Source organism: Notolabrus celidotus, chromosome 10 (genome assembly GCF_009762535.1).
Source record: "Notolabrus celidotus isolate fNotCel1 chromosome 10, fNotCel1.pri, whole genome shotgun sequence".
NCBI lineage: Eukaryota > Metazoa > Chordata > Actinopteri > Labriformes > Labridae > Notolabrus > Notolabrus celidotus.
The window spans coordinates 21,544,667-21,558,889 of record NC_048281.1 but is presented as its reverse complement, the minus strand read 5'-3'; the positions used below and the strand labels follow the sequence as shown (position 1 = coordinate 21,558,889).

Genomic DNA, 14,223 nt, shown 5'->3' with positions numbered 1-14,223 from the left:
ACAGCAAGGGAGCTGTAGGGGGATGTAAAGAAAACATTTTAAACCTGTTATCCTTACGTCACATCGTTGGTTACTATGGCATGTTTTACACATGGGTCCAATGTCAAACCAAAAAAAAAGGGATACTTCGTCACTGGTCATATAGATACATCAATTGATGGACTTTTTTCTTCAGTAAAACCTATAATTAGAGACTGTTTAAACTTTAAGTCTCATATTTGCTGCAGCTTGTTGGAAGAACAACCTGATCCTTATCCCTCATAATGAAACATTCAGGATTGGTTTGCAAATGGACCGAGAAACCTCCACTCAACATTGTCTCGGTCCGATTACAGTCAGCTCATATGACCAAAATGAAGTGGAGTGTTAAGAAAACCAATTCAAGCTTGAAAATAGCTGCTCTAAAACAACAAATTGTTAGTACAGATGTGTAGAACAGAGAACAACAAAGTGTAACTGTCTGTAATGTAGCAATCTCGTTGTTTTATTCTTCTCAGTGAATGCTGTGGAGCAGAGAGGGCAGATCGAACCAGCCCTCAGGAAATAGTTTAGTACTTACAGTGGCCATTTCCAAAGTGCAGCCTTTTCTCATCAGGATGTTTGGATTTGCTGTGGCAACAAAACCTGCCAATGCAAACAGAGAGAGGTCACAAGTAGTGCCACATCGCCCAATAAGAATTCACCCGTTGGCTCAGCCTGGAGGTTAGCAAGAGCTCTGTGCGTGTGTGTATATGTGTATGTGTGTATGTGTAATCCCAGCTCTTATAAGTCAAGAGAGGATCAGTAAGTCTTATAATGAGCCATGGATTTATACTCTCTCTGAACAGTACTGACTGCCAACTTTAGCCACACATACCCACACCAATACACACACATACACACCAATTCACACACAATTCTTAAGTTTCTCCCATATATATTCTACATGTATACCCACAAAAATGCTGAATTAGAAAGGGGAAATAGAGGGATACTTGTTGGGTGAAACAACACTAGTTATAGAACATGGTGTTAACAAGTTAATGGTAATTTTGTGATACAGGATGCTGATGAACGGACCTGCCAATCAGCACGTAGAGAAGCACAGTGAGCAGGATGATGGCCACAGCTGAGGAGATGGCAATCAGAACGACTTGGCTGCTCTCACTGGAGATGGAAAAGGCAGCTGAGAGACAGAGACAGAGACAGAGACACAGGCAATTAGCTTAGTTCAACTTAGAAGAAAACAAAAGAACTTTCAGTCCAACTTGGCCCTTTAAAGCTTATTTTTACGATCAAACATCAATTTGATATCATGTTATAAATATGTTAGAATACAATATTAAAACCTCCTGGGCCAATTTAACAACTTAAGAATTTAGATCAGGAAATGATCTACTTACATAACGATGAACTTACAATATAGTCATAAATTAGCACAATAATTATAACAAAAAATATTCAGACAACAGTCAAATATACTCTAACAGTTTATCTTACTATTTAACTGTCTTTTCACATGCTATTGAATTTTAAAAACAGCAGCACTGCAACATTTATGTTAGTTGAAGCGATGTCAGCTATTTCTGGCTTGCTGTAACCTTCAAAATCTTCCAATAGAACAGCAGACTAATGTCTCTCAAAAAGCAGATTAATCAAACTAAAAGTACAACAGATTATTTCTAATAAATCTGCCCCAGGATCTTGCAATAGTTACTTTGAATTGGTATTCACCAAGCCCTAAGTATTGGTTTTCTCATTATTTCAATTGCAACAGTATAATACTGATACAACTTTAACTCTGTGCTGAGCTTACAGTCAGGGCTGGTCTCAAACTGGAAACTGGGGCTGCTGGCTCCATATCCTGCAGCTGTGCGCGCTCTGATCTGCAGCAGGTAGGCAGTGTTGGGCTTCAGACCATTCAGAGTCACATTACAACCCCGAGCACGCAGGATGGTATAGCTGGTCTCCTGCTCCTCCTGTGAGACACAAAGGATAAAGGAGGAAAACAGGGGGAGAAAAAAGGAATTAAATATTTGAGGGACTGTGCAGGCATTTTTTTTTGGTTTTGAGACTACCACTTTTTTTTATCTTGACTGGAGTTTTTGATGAATCCAACATGATATATGCACAATAAAACACAGTATGCTCTACGTGCTTGAACATTTTCACACACATGCACACACCCACAAACATCAGGGACAGTTTTGTAGGTTTCCTTCCAATTTGATGAATTATGCCTTTTATATTTTATGACTTCTCTCCTACTGATCTCCACTGATAAAACAACAGGAGGATTTACACACTGAGCCTGCATTCACCACATTGTTTCCAGATGTGGAAGGAAGAAAGGCGAGGAGGAAAAAAGGAGTGGGAAATGGGGAGATTTAGGAGTAAAAACACAGAAGGTACCACTCCAATTCTGATGGATTTACATTTTTTGGTTTTGATTCATAAGATTTTAAGGTATTACTTCATGAAATCGGCGAAAAAACGAACTATAATCACTATAATGTTAGAGACTTTTCTAAAGGAGAGGTGTTCAGAGTGATTTAAGTTATTTTTTTGTTCTTGTACAAGATGGCATTCATTGTGGCATCGTAAAATACAAGAGCATATTCACATAACCAGAGGTAACAAAACACAACTTAACATTACTCAAATTAAACGCAGGTAAGTTAAAACAAGATACTTTTAAACATTATGTTTCCCTTTGTACCTGATCAGACATATAACTGTCCAAGGTGAAAATTGCTGAGCCCCTTTACGCTGCAGGAAAGCCTGCAATGACATTATTTTAGACCCAAATCTATGCTCCCAAGCAAACTGTTCAATAGGGGGAAATAAGGGAGAGATAATCTTAAATCTTGATGACAGCCTATTAGAGATGACTTCAACAGTCCTGAAAATGAGCTACAAGTTTTGCAACATTGCCGAGCTCATAAAAACCATCCAATGCAGAATCATGTTCAAGCATCGTCAAATCTTCATTTTATAGACCCCATTATAAAGAGGAACTCAATGGTACAGGCAAAGGTATAAATACACACACATACACACATATACATACATACACAAGCAGCGTCTAACAGAAATGTCTCAACCCATTAATGGAGTGGATCAGACTTTTATGGAGCACAAAGCTTTTTAAACTGCTCTACGTGTGAGGAGGTAACTGATACAGCAGACCTGCACTGGGACAACTCTTCATCACGACTATAAATCTACTCACAGCTTGTCACCGTTCCGTGTTCCGGACAGCATGTGATCCCCTGAAAATCACACACAGGTGTGGCACAAGCACCCTAGTGTGTGTATAATGTGTAGTGTGTGAGATACACAGAGACAGAGAAAGAAACTCAGATCATCGTCTCCTTTTCATGCAAACTGCAGCCGGACAAACTGTGTGATCGTGTTCTGGTATTCACTCTAGTGTGTGTGTGTGTGTGTGTGTGTGTGTGTGTGTGTGTGTGTGTGTGTGTCACCAAAACACTGCTAGAATTTAATATGGACTCTGTGCTGCGTTATGCTTTGACAATCTAAACAAAGCTGTAGCAAATTATGGCTTGTATAACACACACACACACACACACACACACACACACACACACACACACACACACACAGATGCAAAACTCACACAGACCCCTAAAAACAAGGGATGTTCAGCAGAAGTCTTGTAAATACAGTGTTTTACTCGGCATTCCTTCCATCTAAGACTAAATAAACAGGCTAAATTAAAGCAGATTGGAAGCTCACTCTGCTTTTTAGATCACAGTGATAAAACATGCAAAAAAACAATCAGTAATGTGTATTCCCACAAATTTTATTTGCACAAAGCGCACTTGAAAATTTCTTATCAGCTGCAGAGTGCTTTAACAGCGGCTGCAGCGACAGGAAGATCATATAGCTAGCCTGGGATTTCCAAAGATGAAACACCTCTGGTCTTCTGGGAAGCTTTCCGGTTGGGAATTCCCAAGAATATCACTAAAACAATAACTCCCTTATATAGAATGCAAAGTTAGAGAACAGCCCTTGCACTTTTTAAACCTGGGCCTCCTTTTTTTTTTTTTACGACAGTGTGACACAGATATATGTGATGGCAGAAAAAGCTATTTCAGACATGAGGGAGGCAAAAGACAAGCTATGTTGGGTCAATCTAAAAGTTCTCTCTGTGTGTATTTTATCAGATATCAGTATCATGACCTCCGTAACAGTTTACAGAAATATTTTTTCCATGAAATTTCCAGTAGCCTTGGCCAACCATCTTCTTTAAAACAAATTATTATACCTATGTTAGAAATTACTCATTCCGAAAGTCGAAAGTAGAAACCATAAATGGAAAATGTATTATTATTGTTATTATTGATTATTATGCCATCCAAGCAGTACATGTTACACTCAGTCAAGATACATGAAAAAAGTTCAGATAAGTATTTGAACAAGATAAAATCAGACCAGAGATTCAGAGCACTTGTTAGTATCAGTGTCAAAGACAGATAGAGACTGTCAGTGCTTCAGGCCCAGGCAGTCATTTTTCTCCCTTTAACATTTGACTCAAAACCAAGCAATGGTATTGTACTAAATTAAGCTGTATCCAAAACAGTTTATATGCAGTCAATTTGAATGTTAGATAAACTAACCATATACTTCAATAGTTTCCATTGGTAAGACCCTGAAAAGTAAGTTTTCTTATAGGTGTTCTCAACAGAATCTAGCTACAAATAAATTATCTATTTGTGAAACATTATTAGCTCCTTTTTTTTTTTTTTTTTTACCAGGCTAGGAAACAGATTAGAATTCATTCCTAAGACTTTGTTTGACCTACAAAAATCAGTGACAAGACTGATCATTTCTATATTGTTATTACTTGACCCAGCTTCTCCAATATGGTGTCCCTGCCAGGACATTGAGATCATCTGGTCAGTTGCTATTTGTCACTCCCAAAACGAGGCTTAAAACCAGTGGTGACAGAGCCTTTGTGGCGGCTGCCCCTCGGCTCTGGAACAACCTGCCCCAACATATCTGCTCTACGGGATCAATCAAGGTTTTTAAATCCTCTCTTAAGACTCACCTCTTCTCTCTGTCTTTTAATAAAGGTTGAGTGGACATCTGGCATAATCTTGATTACATTTATATTCATTTTATTCTATCTCATTTTATTATATATATGCACTGTGTTTACGTATTTTAGTATTGTATTGTATTGTATGCTATGTTTGTCATTTGTGCTGTTTTTGATCTGCACAGCACTTTGGTCAACCCCAGTTGTTTTAAACATGCTCTATAAATAAAGTTTGAGTTGAGTTGATTATTAATGCCCAACACCACCCGTGCAGGTGGTGCATCTTGGTCTAAAGTGGGCAAAAAAAACAACAAAGATATAAAGTTCCTCAGAGGAGCCTTAAGTTGATATTGTCATCAAAACTGAATAAGCTAATGATCAACCTGACTTGGTAGAAACTCTTGAAGAATTTCTACCAAGTCCAGTTTCTTATTCAGTTCAAGCTTGGATTTACCATGACCTGGGTGACTGAGAAACTTCACAGACACGTTGCTTCTATATTTTCAATTTTCAGCTAACAACAACCTTAAGCTAAAGGAGTCCAATCAGCACTTCAGATTTTCAGTGGTATTAGACTAAATGAATTGCAGAGCTCACACTCAACAAGCCCAAAGCAATACAAATGACATACAGGCTTTTCCTCTGCCTGCCTCTTATTGTCCCACTTCTGAAATAAACCCGTCTTGTATGGTTTTATACTCGAGAGTAAAGAACAGAGCTGTCGCTTTAAGACTTTTCTTGTAAGCCGTTGGTTTGACCCCAAAATTCTACTGAGTGAATCATCAACAACACTGAAGTATTTTGTTTTGAGTGATGTGTGGTTGTTGGCAAGATGTTCACTTTTCTGCGTTAAGAGAGGCTAACGTCATAGCTAAATTGCTATTGGATTACGGGATAATGTACACTGTGTACGTCTGTTTTAAACTTGTGTAAATACAGACGAGGGAAACCACAAAAGGAACAGTAAAAAGTCTGGCTGATGCTGCAAATCTGAACATCTTCTTGCTAAAAACTCTGCTTTGATCTCTCTGTTTTGTGTTCCGTTTCACCATCCTGTTTATGTGTATATGCAATTATGTCTGCCTGTGTCTGTGTATGTGTCTCTAAAAGCCTCTTTCTGTCTCATAAGTGAGTCATGCTGTGCTCTTGATGTGGGGAAATTTGTGCTGCGACTCTTGTCCTCCAATGGCCTTGATGCTTGGCATGCTAGAGGCCCTCAGCGTCCCTCTGCCTGCCACACGGAGAGGCCTCAGTCCCAGGTTGTCATGGGAGTCTCCCCTGGTTGTCCCAGTTCCCTCCACTGCATGGAAAGGCCTTTTGTCTGGGGTTTAAATCCATGGGTATGTATGGCTGCTGTGGAGAATCCTCTGGGAACTTTGTTTGTGTGTGTGTTTTGTGTGTCTGTACCCGAGTGTCTCCAGTAAGTCCTGAGGGACGATGTGATTAACAGGGATCAGTGCAAAGACCCAGGGATTTTTCATAAAAAAACACTGTCTCACCGACTCTTCTTTATACTCTTTTCATGAGTACGCATCTGTGTGAGACTTAAAAAGACACAATTTGGAATTAGACCTGCAGTGAGCCCTGACCCGGTATCAGCCGTTAACTTTTCCTTCGTGGTTTCTGAGCCTTGTTTTAACATCTTAGATAAGGATGGCTGAGCAAGGAGCAGAGTTTAGAGAGGAAACGGCTTCTGTCGGCCTACTAATCAAGAGATTAGGGGCCGCTGTTGGCATTCAGGCAAACTGTGATCTGGGACACACACACACACTAAATCTGCCAGAGTGATTAAACTTGCATCCACGGCTAATTTCACCATCAAATGTCAGCCATAGCACAGCATTGGTGCTGAAAGCCATTGTAATTCGTTCTGCACTAATTTCCCCTCACAGAGGAATGAGCGACCCCACAGACGCATTTACTGTCTGCCATAAACCTTGTCTCCATTAGGGAGCAGAGGGGAGAGGAGGACAGGATGAGGAATAGAAGAGGAGATGAAAAGAAGGGATGAGGTATAGGGAGGGGAGGAAGTAGGGTGCAGAAGATAATGAAAGAAAGAAGAGAGTAGAGGTAAAGAAGTATAGGAGGGAGGTGGGCAGTGAGACAAGAAGCGGAATTACAGGAGCGGTGGTGATGGACGAGAAAAAAACATGAGAAAGATTTGCTTTGCATGAAGATGAGAGAGCAAACTTTGTTTTGAATTTACGTATAATTCAATCTCATTTTCAGATCGATATTGAGCGGTACTGGATGTATGGTATATATTACCCACTGCACTGTATTTTATTTCCATATATTACCCTTTTTTTCTCTCTGTAAACAAAAGAAGGGAGCAAGCCACCGAAACACACCCCATAAAAGCAAGTAGCACATCTTGGCTTGACATGAGAAATCCTCAACCTATCATGAAACTTGCATCATTGTCTGCTTTTGTGTTTTTGTTGCGCAGAGTTGGTTGCAAAATTTTAGAAAATGTTTGTATCTCTCAAAAAAAATAAACAGTAGAAGCCGGTTGGCCAACAAACCTGGTAAAACCAAGCCCCCAGGAAGCCTCTTTCGGCATGGTGGCAAAACTTGGTATTACACCCGATGACTCAACTGCTTATGTCACTAACCAAAAAGCTCTCCTTTATTTTCAAATACAATCTTTCAATAAACAAAGCTGAAAATGTGTAAATGCACTTTAAAATCCCCTGCACCTTTAACAGTATCTATTTTATTATCAGATGAGTCAATATCATTTTTTGAAAGTTAGCATTTTTGTAATTTCTGTGTGGGAACTACGCCAGTAAAGTGGCGCTCTTTCTATCACAGTTGGATCAAAAGTTTGGATCTTTGTTCCTGTTTTTGACGTCTATTTTTTAACCCCCCTGTTATGTTTGTTTCTCTGGAACAGCAATAATGTTCCTGGGTCAATTTGACCCGGGGCATATTCAATTATCCAAAAGTGTCAGAACCCCAAAAAATCCCAAGAAACATTTTTTAAATCTATTTTTTAACACCATTACTAACCATTTAAATAAAGATTTGGTCCATTGGTGTTCTTTAATTCTCACAGATCATGGTTCAATGAGGATAACTCACTGGTTTTTCATTAAAATTCATGTTAAAACTTTTTTTAATGCACATTGGAAAGCCCTAAATATAAATACAATAGTTTTACATGACATAGATTTTGTTTATTTTATTTTAAATTGTATTATTTTTTAAGAAGTGATCTTGAGGAATTAACACGACACCTCTTCTGTCACATGCTGCCCGTTTTTTTATGCTGCATTTAGCTGGTTTGGAAGGCATATATTGCCTCTAATAGACTTTAAAAAGGGTCAATTTGACCCGCAACATAACAGGAGGGTTAATATCAAATAAACAGATTGGGATATCCACGGAAGATTTTGAACGGATAAAGTGTATTTTATGCACAAGGGGACATGTCTGGAACTGGCCATCTACAGCCACGTGTACTTACCTTGCCATTAAAGAAATGTGCGCCAACACTCAGCACAAATGCAAAGAGGCACACTTTCCAAATGTTTCACATAGATTTAAGAAATACAATTCATAAAGCTGTCTTACCTATAGGCACTCAAGGTAAAGCATTAACTTATAAATCCTGCACCAACCTTTTCGTAGTACTTGATCTCATAGTCGAGGATAATGCCGTTGGGTCTCTCCGGCTCATGCCAGGACAGGGACACGCTGTTTCGAGACGTCTTCTCCTTTTTGATAACTGTTACCGGGGAGGGGGCTGGGTGGGAAACACAGACACAGAGTGGAAAAGAAAGAGTGAGTTCCTTTATAGTGAGGTTCAGTGGAAGTTCAGTCCCCGATGTTGCATCCTGGCAATTGTCTATGGTTCCTGTTAGCCTAATTCAGTTTGCTGCCCAGTGGGGCCGCATTAACGGCTGTAGCCAAGAGTTTGGTGGATGGAATGGACTCATAGACAAAATGCAAACAGCAGCTTGCAGAGAACCATAAAGACACACAGGCTTTAATATATATGCTTGTATTGGTGCCATCTGCAATTTAGGTCAGAAATATGCTCTCCAAAAAAAGGAAAAATTAACAATTTTTGCATCTTTCTTTTTCTCCTATGAAACATTACTCTGAATAAACTTCACTTTGAAGTCTCAATCTTTCTTGTTTTTCATTAAGAAGTATATATTTTGTAACGTTATTTTACTTGTAGGGTACATATGAAAAAATGATTTTGTGCTTAGTCTGTACAAAAAATAAAACACATTTTCTAAGAATGAATTTGAGTGAACAGGGACACGGGAACAATTGTAAGATCAAAATTGCAAAGCAATCTCAAGCTTCTTCAAAATGCAGAAAAACACACCATTCTAGAATATATATAACCAAGATATTGGTTACATGTTTACTCCTTGGGAAGTACGACTTCCATTCAATCTTTCATTCTTTTTTACACAAAAACATCACATTACTTCCTGCTTCTATTGCTTGTAAGGGAAGTTCTCACTTAATTAAATAGCTTGTGCTGCAGAGTTTATAGTAGCACCTATTGTTCCTCTGCATTACTCAGAAAGGAGTTAGTTTTAATTTAAAGCCTTATAAACCTCTTTTTTTTTATCCCCTTTCTTTCACTGCTGTCCTTTTTGGTATGGTGCTTTCCTCCCTCGCCAATCTTCCTCGCCAATCCTTCACCCATGCAACGCTATGCCTCGGGGGAGTTCACATGGTCCCAATCTAGTAATTCAGCACATCCCTCCCTCTATCGAGCACTGCCACCCCCTTTCCTCGCTCCGTCTCTCTCTCTCTCTCTCTCTCTCTCTCTCTTCACTCCCTTTCTCATTTCCCTTTTTTACTGCTCTCTAATTGCCAGGCAGCTCTGGGGCCAGCCCGGCATCTGAGGCATCGACTTTTAATTTTATTAGACCACAGGAAAAAACATGTTTGTCTTTGAAATGTTCGAGCCTTTCTTGATTGTGATTATATAGTTGCAGAGTGTGTGCGTGCACGAATGTGAGTGTGTGTGTGTGTTTGTGTCTGCCCGTGCATAAACTTGCGTGTATTTCCGCGGGAAGTTATTTTTTCTCCCGTAATGAATCCAGATGGGGAGAATCTGTTTCTATACCCCCTGCTCCTCCTCTCCTCCTCTCCCTCTGGTTCTGATAGCGGGGTGAGGCTGTGTTTTTTTATTGGCTCTGTGGTTTATGGTGGTAATGATTTACTGTGTCTGGACCGCTTGGAGGCAGCTTCAAGTTCCTCTCCTCCTCCTCTTTCCTTTTCCCTGCTTTCTTCGCTCTCTCTCTCTCTCTCTCGCTCTCTCTCTCGCTCTCTCTCTCTCTCTCTCTCGCTCTCTCTCTCTCTCTCTCTCTCTCTGCATGTCTATTGCCAGGCACTTTATCTGCTGTCACTCTGTGTTTCTGTCTGTGGTATAACTGTAAAACTGATACAGCATACAAGGCCCATAATGGTCTTAAAAAGTGGCCTTCAGTGCCACTTACCTGTGATTTGAGAGAGAGGATACATGGGTAAGAACACACCTTGTTCTTCTGCATGATGGTTGAGAGTTTGATGTATGTCTGCAGGTTTTGTGGAATTCACTAAAGAGAGATGCTGTGCTGGGAGTCAAAGTGAACATTCGCTGACAAAATGAGAGCTGTTTTACAAATACTAATACTAAAATCTCTGTTATTGAGTGATATGATACCAATAGGTTGAACAGGGGTAGAGTGGCTTGCCTCATAGTTTCCATGTTCCCCCTGCGTATGTGTGGGTTTTTCCCTGGTTCTCTGGCCTTCTCTCACAGTCTAAATATGTGCTCCTGAGGTTAATAGGTGACTCTATGTTGTTTGTAAGTGTGAGTGTGTGTTTGTTAATGGTTGTCTGTCTTCATATGTCAGCCCTGTGAGAGACTGGAGACCTGTCAAGGGCGTATCCCGCCTATCGTCCAATGACAGCTGGGATTTGCTCCACCCTCAACAGGATCAGCAGTATAGATAATGGATGGGTTGATGATACTGATACTAGTATCACTATCAATAAACAATGCTGATACTCTTTCCGGAATGCTGCTATTGGTCTCAGTGTTTACCGACGGTGGGTATTAGTCAAGGGGCAACCTCTGGTCTCAAACTATGAAGCCCATGCGGAAACTGCAGTTCAGTGAGAATCCGCTTGAGGCTGGCAGCAGAAACACTGGAAACCACATAGACGCCCATTCAAAAAAGACGATCTTTGCAGCATTAATAAACATCTTTACAGCCTGGTTCATAAAACGGCTTGGCTCTATGTAGATCATTTCTGTACAGGGGGTGAATTTTTTTCTAATGCGACGGTTCAGAAGATATTTTGCCCAAATAAGGACATGACTGACTTGACTCCCGGTTGGGAACACATAGCTGTTGGCTAGGAGGCTCAAACTCTGCCCCTTTACATCACACTATGCCTGGTTGAGTTCCGCATTTCCAATATGGCTGCTGCTGTCGTTGATTGACAGCACTCAGCAACAAATGGGTGACGTCACGGATATTACGTTCATATTTTATACAGTCTATGTTATTAGTACACTGCGCTAGTACACATCTTGTCAAGAGTGTCCAGAAAAGATACCAAAAACCTTTTTGCCTAATAATCATTTCCTTATTTCCACCACTGGGGAACTTTGAAGCTAATTCAACACCTATCTGAAATCTGCAGTTGTGGGGCTGTGGCTGTTAAAATGTCTAGGGCCAAGAGGACACATGGGATATTTACATCTATCTTATCTTTTATGATTTTGTTTTGTTTTGTTTTTTGCATTAAGCTACTATACCGATATGCTCCAGTCAGAGGGTAGAAGAAGTATCTATGTATTTTTATTCATTTATCATTTTTCTCTGAGGGTTGTTGATAACACACCACACATAACATTTCTGGACATTTCTTTGGGATCTGTAGTTTCAGCCCGATCACTGCTAACCCACAAGGATCACCTGCCTGTGACCATTTGAGTTTGTTTGCCTGAAGCAATGAGGAAGTCTGTCAAAAACACAGACATCCAAGTTGTTAGAGTGCTGTCATAAGAAAGTATACCAGTCAATGCACTAAGACAGCACCATCGACAATTAGCCCCTTAAATTGAAATGGCTTCGGGCAAATTATTTTGTCGCTATGAATAACAGCAACAGTGCGGTGCTAGTCAAAGTCTTCAAAGTGTCATCAGTCAGTATTTCACTCAAGCGGCAACCACCAGTCTCAAACGATGAAGCCCGTGCGGAAGTGTTATAAACTGCAATTCATCGATAATCCGCTTGATGCTGGCTGCAGAAACACCGGAAACCACATACACACCAATTAAAAAAAGACGATATTTGCAGCATTAATAAACATGTTTACAGCCTGGTTCAAAAAAACGTCTTGGCTCTACGTAGCTAATTACGTGGGGGGGGGAAGTGATTTTTCTTCTAATGTGACGGTTTAGAAGATATTAAGATTACATAATGACTGACTTGACTCCCGGACGGGAACACATAGCTATGGGCTAGGAGGCTCAAACTCCGCCTCTTTACGTCACACTCTGCCTGGTTGAGTTCCGCATTTCCAATATGGCTGCCGCCGTCGATTGGCTTCAAAACAGCGTTCAGGAACAGATGGGGGACGTCACTGATACTACGTCCATATTTTTTACAGTCTATGGTTTCACTACCTATATTATGCAAGTACATTTTTTTAATTGCTGAGGTGTACTTGGTATATGCCAAGTAATGGTATCAGAATTGGTATCTGGATGAAAACATGGTATCAGTACATCTCCGGACTACTTGACACCCTGGCATATCAATTTCTTCCAAATCTGCATTTCTACTCACTGCATGTTTCTCTTCTAATCAAACTGCTTTGTTTGTACATTCTCTTGGACTACACAGATATTGATCTTTTTCTCCCTCTGACTTTTTAAGGTGTACATAATTGATATGTGAACACAAACTAAGATGAAATATTAATGAGACCAATAATCGCATTATAAACAGTTGAAGGAAGGATCCATCCACATGTTTAGAGAATAAAAACTACATGTGCCAAGTTCAGAAGCAGTTCACATTGTTGATATTAAACGTTGTTCACAGTAGTTATGACAATGACTGAAGGGCAAAGGAGGTGGAAGGAGGAGAGCTATCTGACAGAACCTTGACAGCACAGCCAGGACACACAGCTCCTTCCCAGGGAAACACTTAATCCAGCTTTTAACAGCTTTGGCATCTGTACGTGTGTGTGTTTATGTGAGGGAAAGTGTATAGACGGGTGGGGCTGGTGCACTGACATACCTAATCCTTGTAAACTCTCAGGGCTGATGGAGAGTGTGCAGCTGCAGGCTCAGATATTTGTTAGAGAGAGGGAGGACTGTGAGTGTGTGAAAGTGTGTGTGATAGGAGAAGTTGGTACAGTGGCAAGGTGTGTGTGTTTTAAGTACATGTGCTTCTGAAGAGTCAGTGTGTGTTTGATCCACTAAATGGAAAGACCATGATCCATCTCTACTTACAATCACTCAAATATTAAAGATGTTTTTCAATATTCAGAGCACATCCAGAGCCCTCTTAGCGTTAATAAGTCGTCTTCAGATCTAATATATATTCTAATCACGGAGAATCCTCTAACCACACAGCTTACAATGCTTACTAACAAAGACTCAAAGCTGTGCCGAACCGTTTTGTCTTTTTCATTTCGATTTCATAACCTACAAGCGAGAAATCTCTCCGATCTGTAAGCCTGGACATACTATCACGCACGTATACACACAAACACAAGATCTATATATACCACTCATCCCTGTTTGTCACTTTCAAGAGGTCATGTCTGAGCATTGTCACTTCTAATACAGTCAAGCGGTGACAACACAGAGTAAACACAGCAGACATTCATCTGCATGCTCATAATGGGTACACTTGACCTCTCACATTTGCAAATTTGTCACACTGACAAGCTCCTTCGGAAAGTTTACATGTGTGTGTTTGGGTGTATTTATCTTATCTTTGTGTCAATGTTTGCCTGTGAGTCTGCGCCAAGAATACTACACAGCTAAAGCTAAATGCTATACAAATAAAATTTGACCTTCTCTCAGAGAAAAAAAAAGTTTTGAGGAACATGACAATTAACAAACATTTATATCTGGAGACATGAGCACAGCTTGTGGAGGTTCTATGGCATTCTTATGAGTGAGTATACTAAGAGCT

General features: G+C 40.1%; 1 protein-coding gene across 2 annotated transcripts in view; it reads right to left on the bottom strand.

Moving 5' to 3' along the window:
* Positions 1 to 14,223, bottom strand: part of epha3 (eph receptor A3) — a 118,016-nt gene that overhangs the window by 30,780 nt on the left and 73,013 nt on the right. For both annotated transcript variants that reach the window (XM_034693113.1, XM_034693112.1), the window contains exons 6-9: positions 8,668 to 8,792; positions 1,796 to 1,958; positions 1,060 to 1,165; positions 560 to 624 (exon numbers count right to left, since the gene is read on the bottom strand). In XM_034693113.1, coding sequence (XP_034549004.1) covers positions 560 to 624; positions 1,060 to 1,165; positions 1,796 to 1,958; positions 8,668 to 8,792 — 459 coding nt within the window. The remainder of the gene's footprint in view (positions 1 to 559; positions 625 to 1,059; positions 1,166 to 1,795; positions 1,959 to 8,667; positions 8,793 to 14,223) is intronic.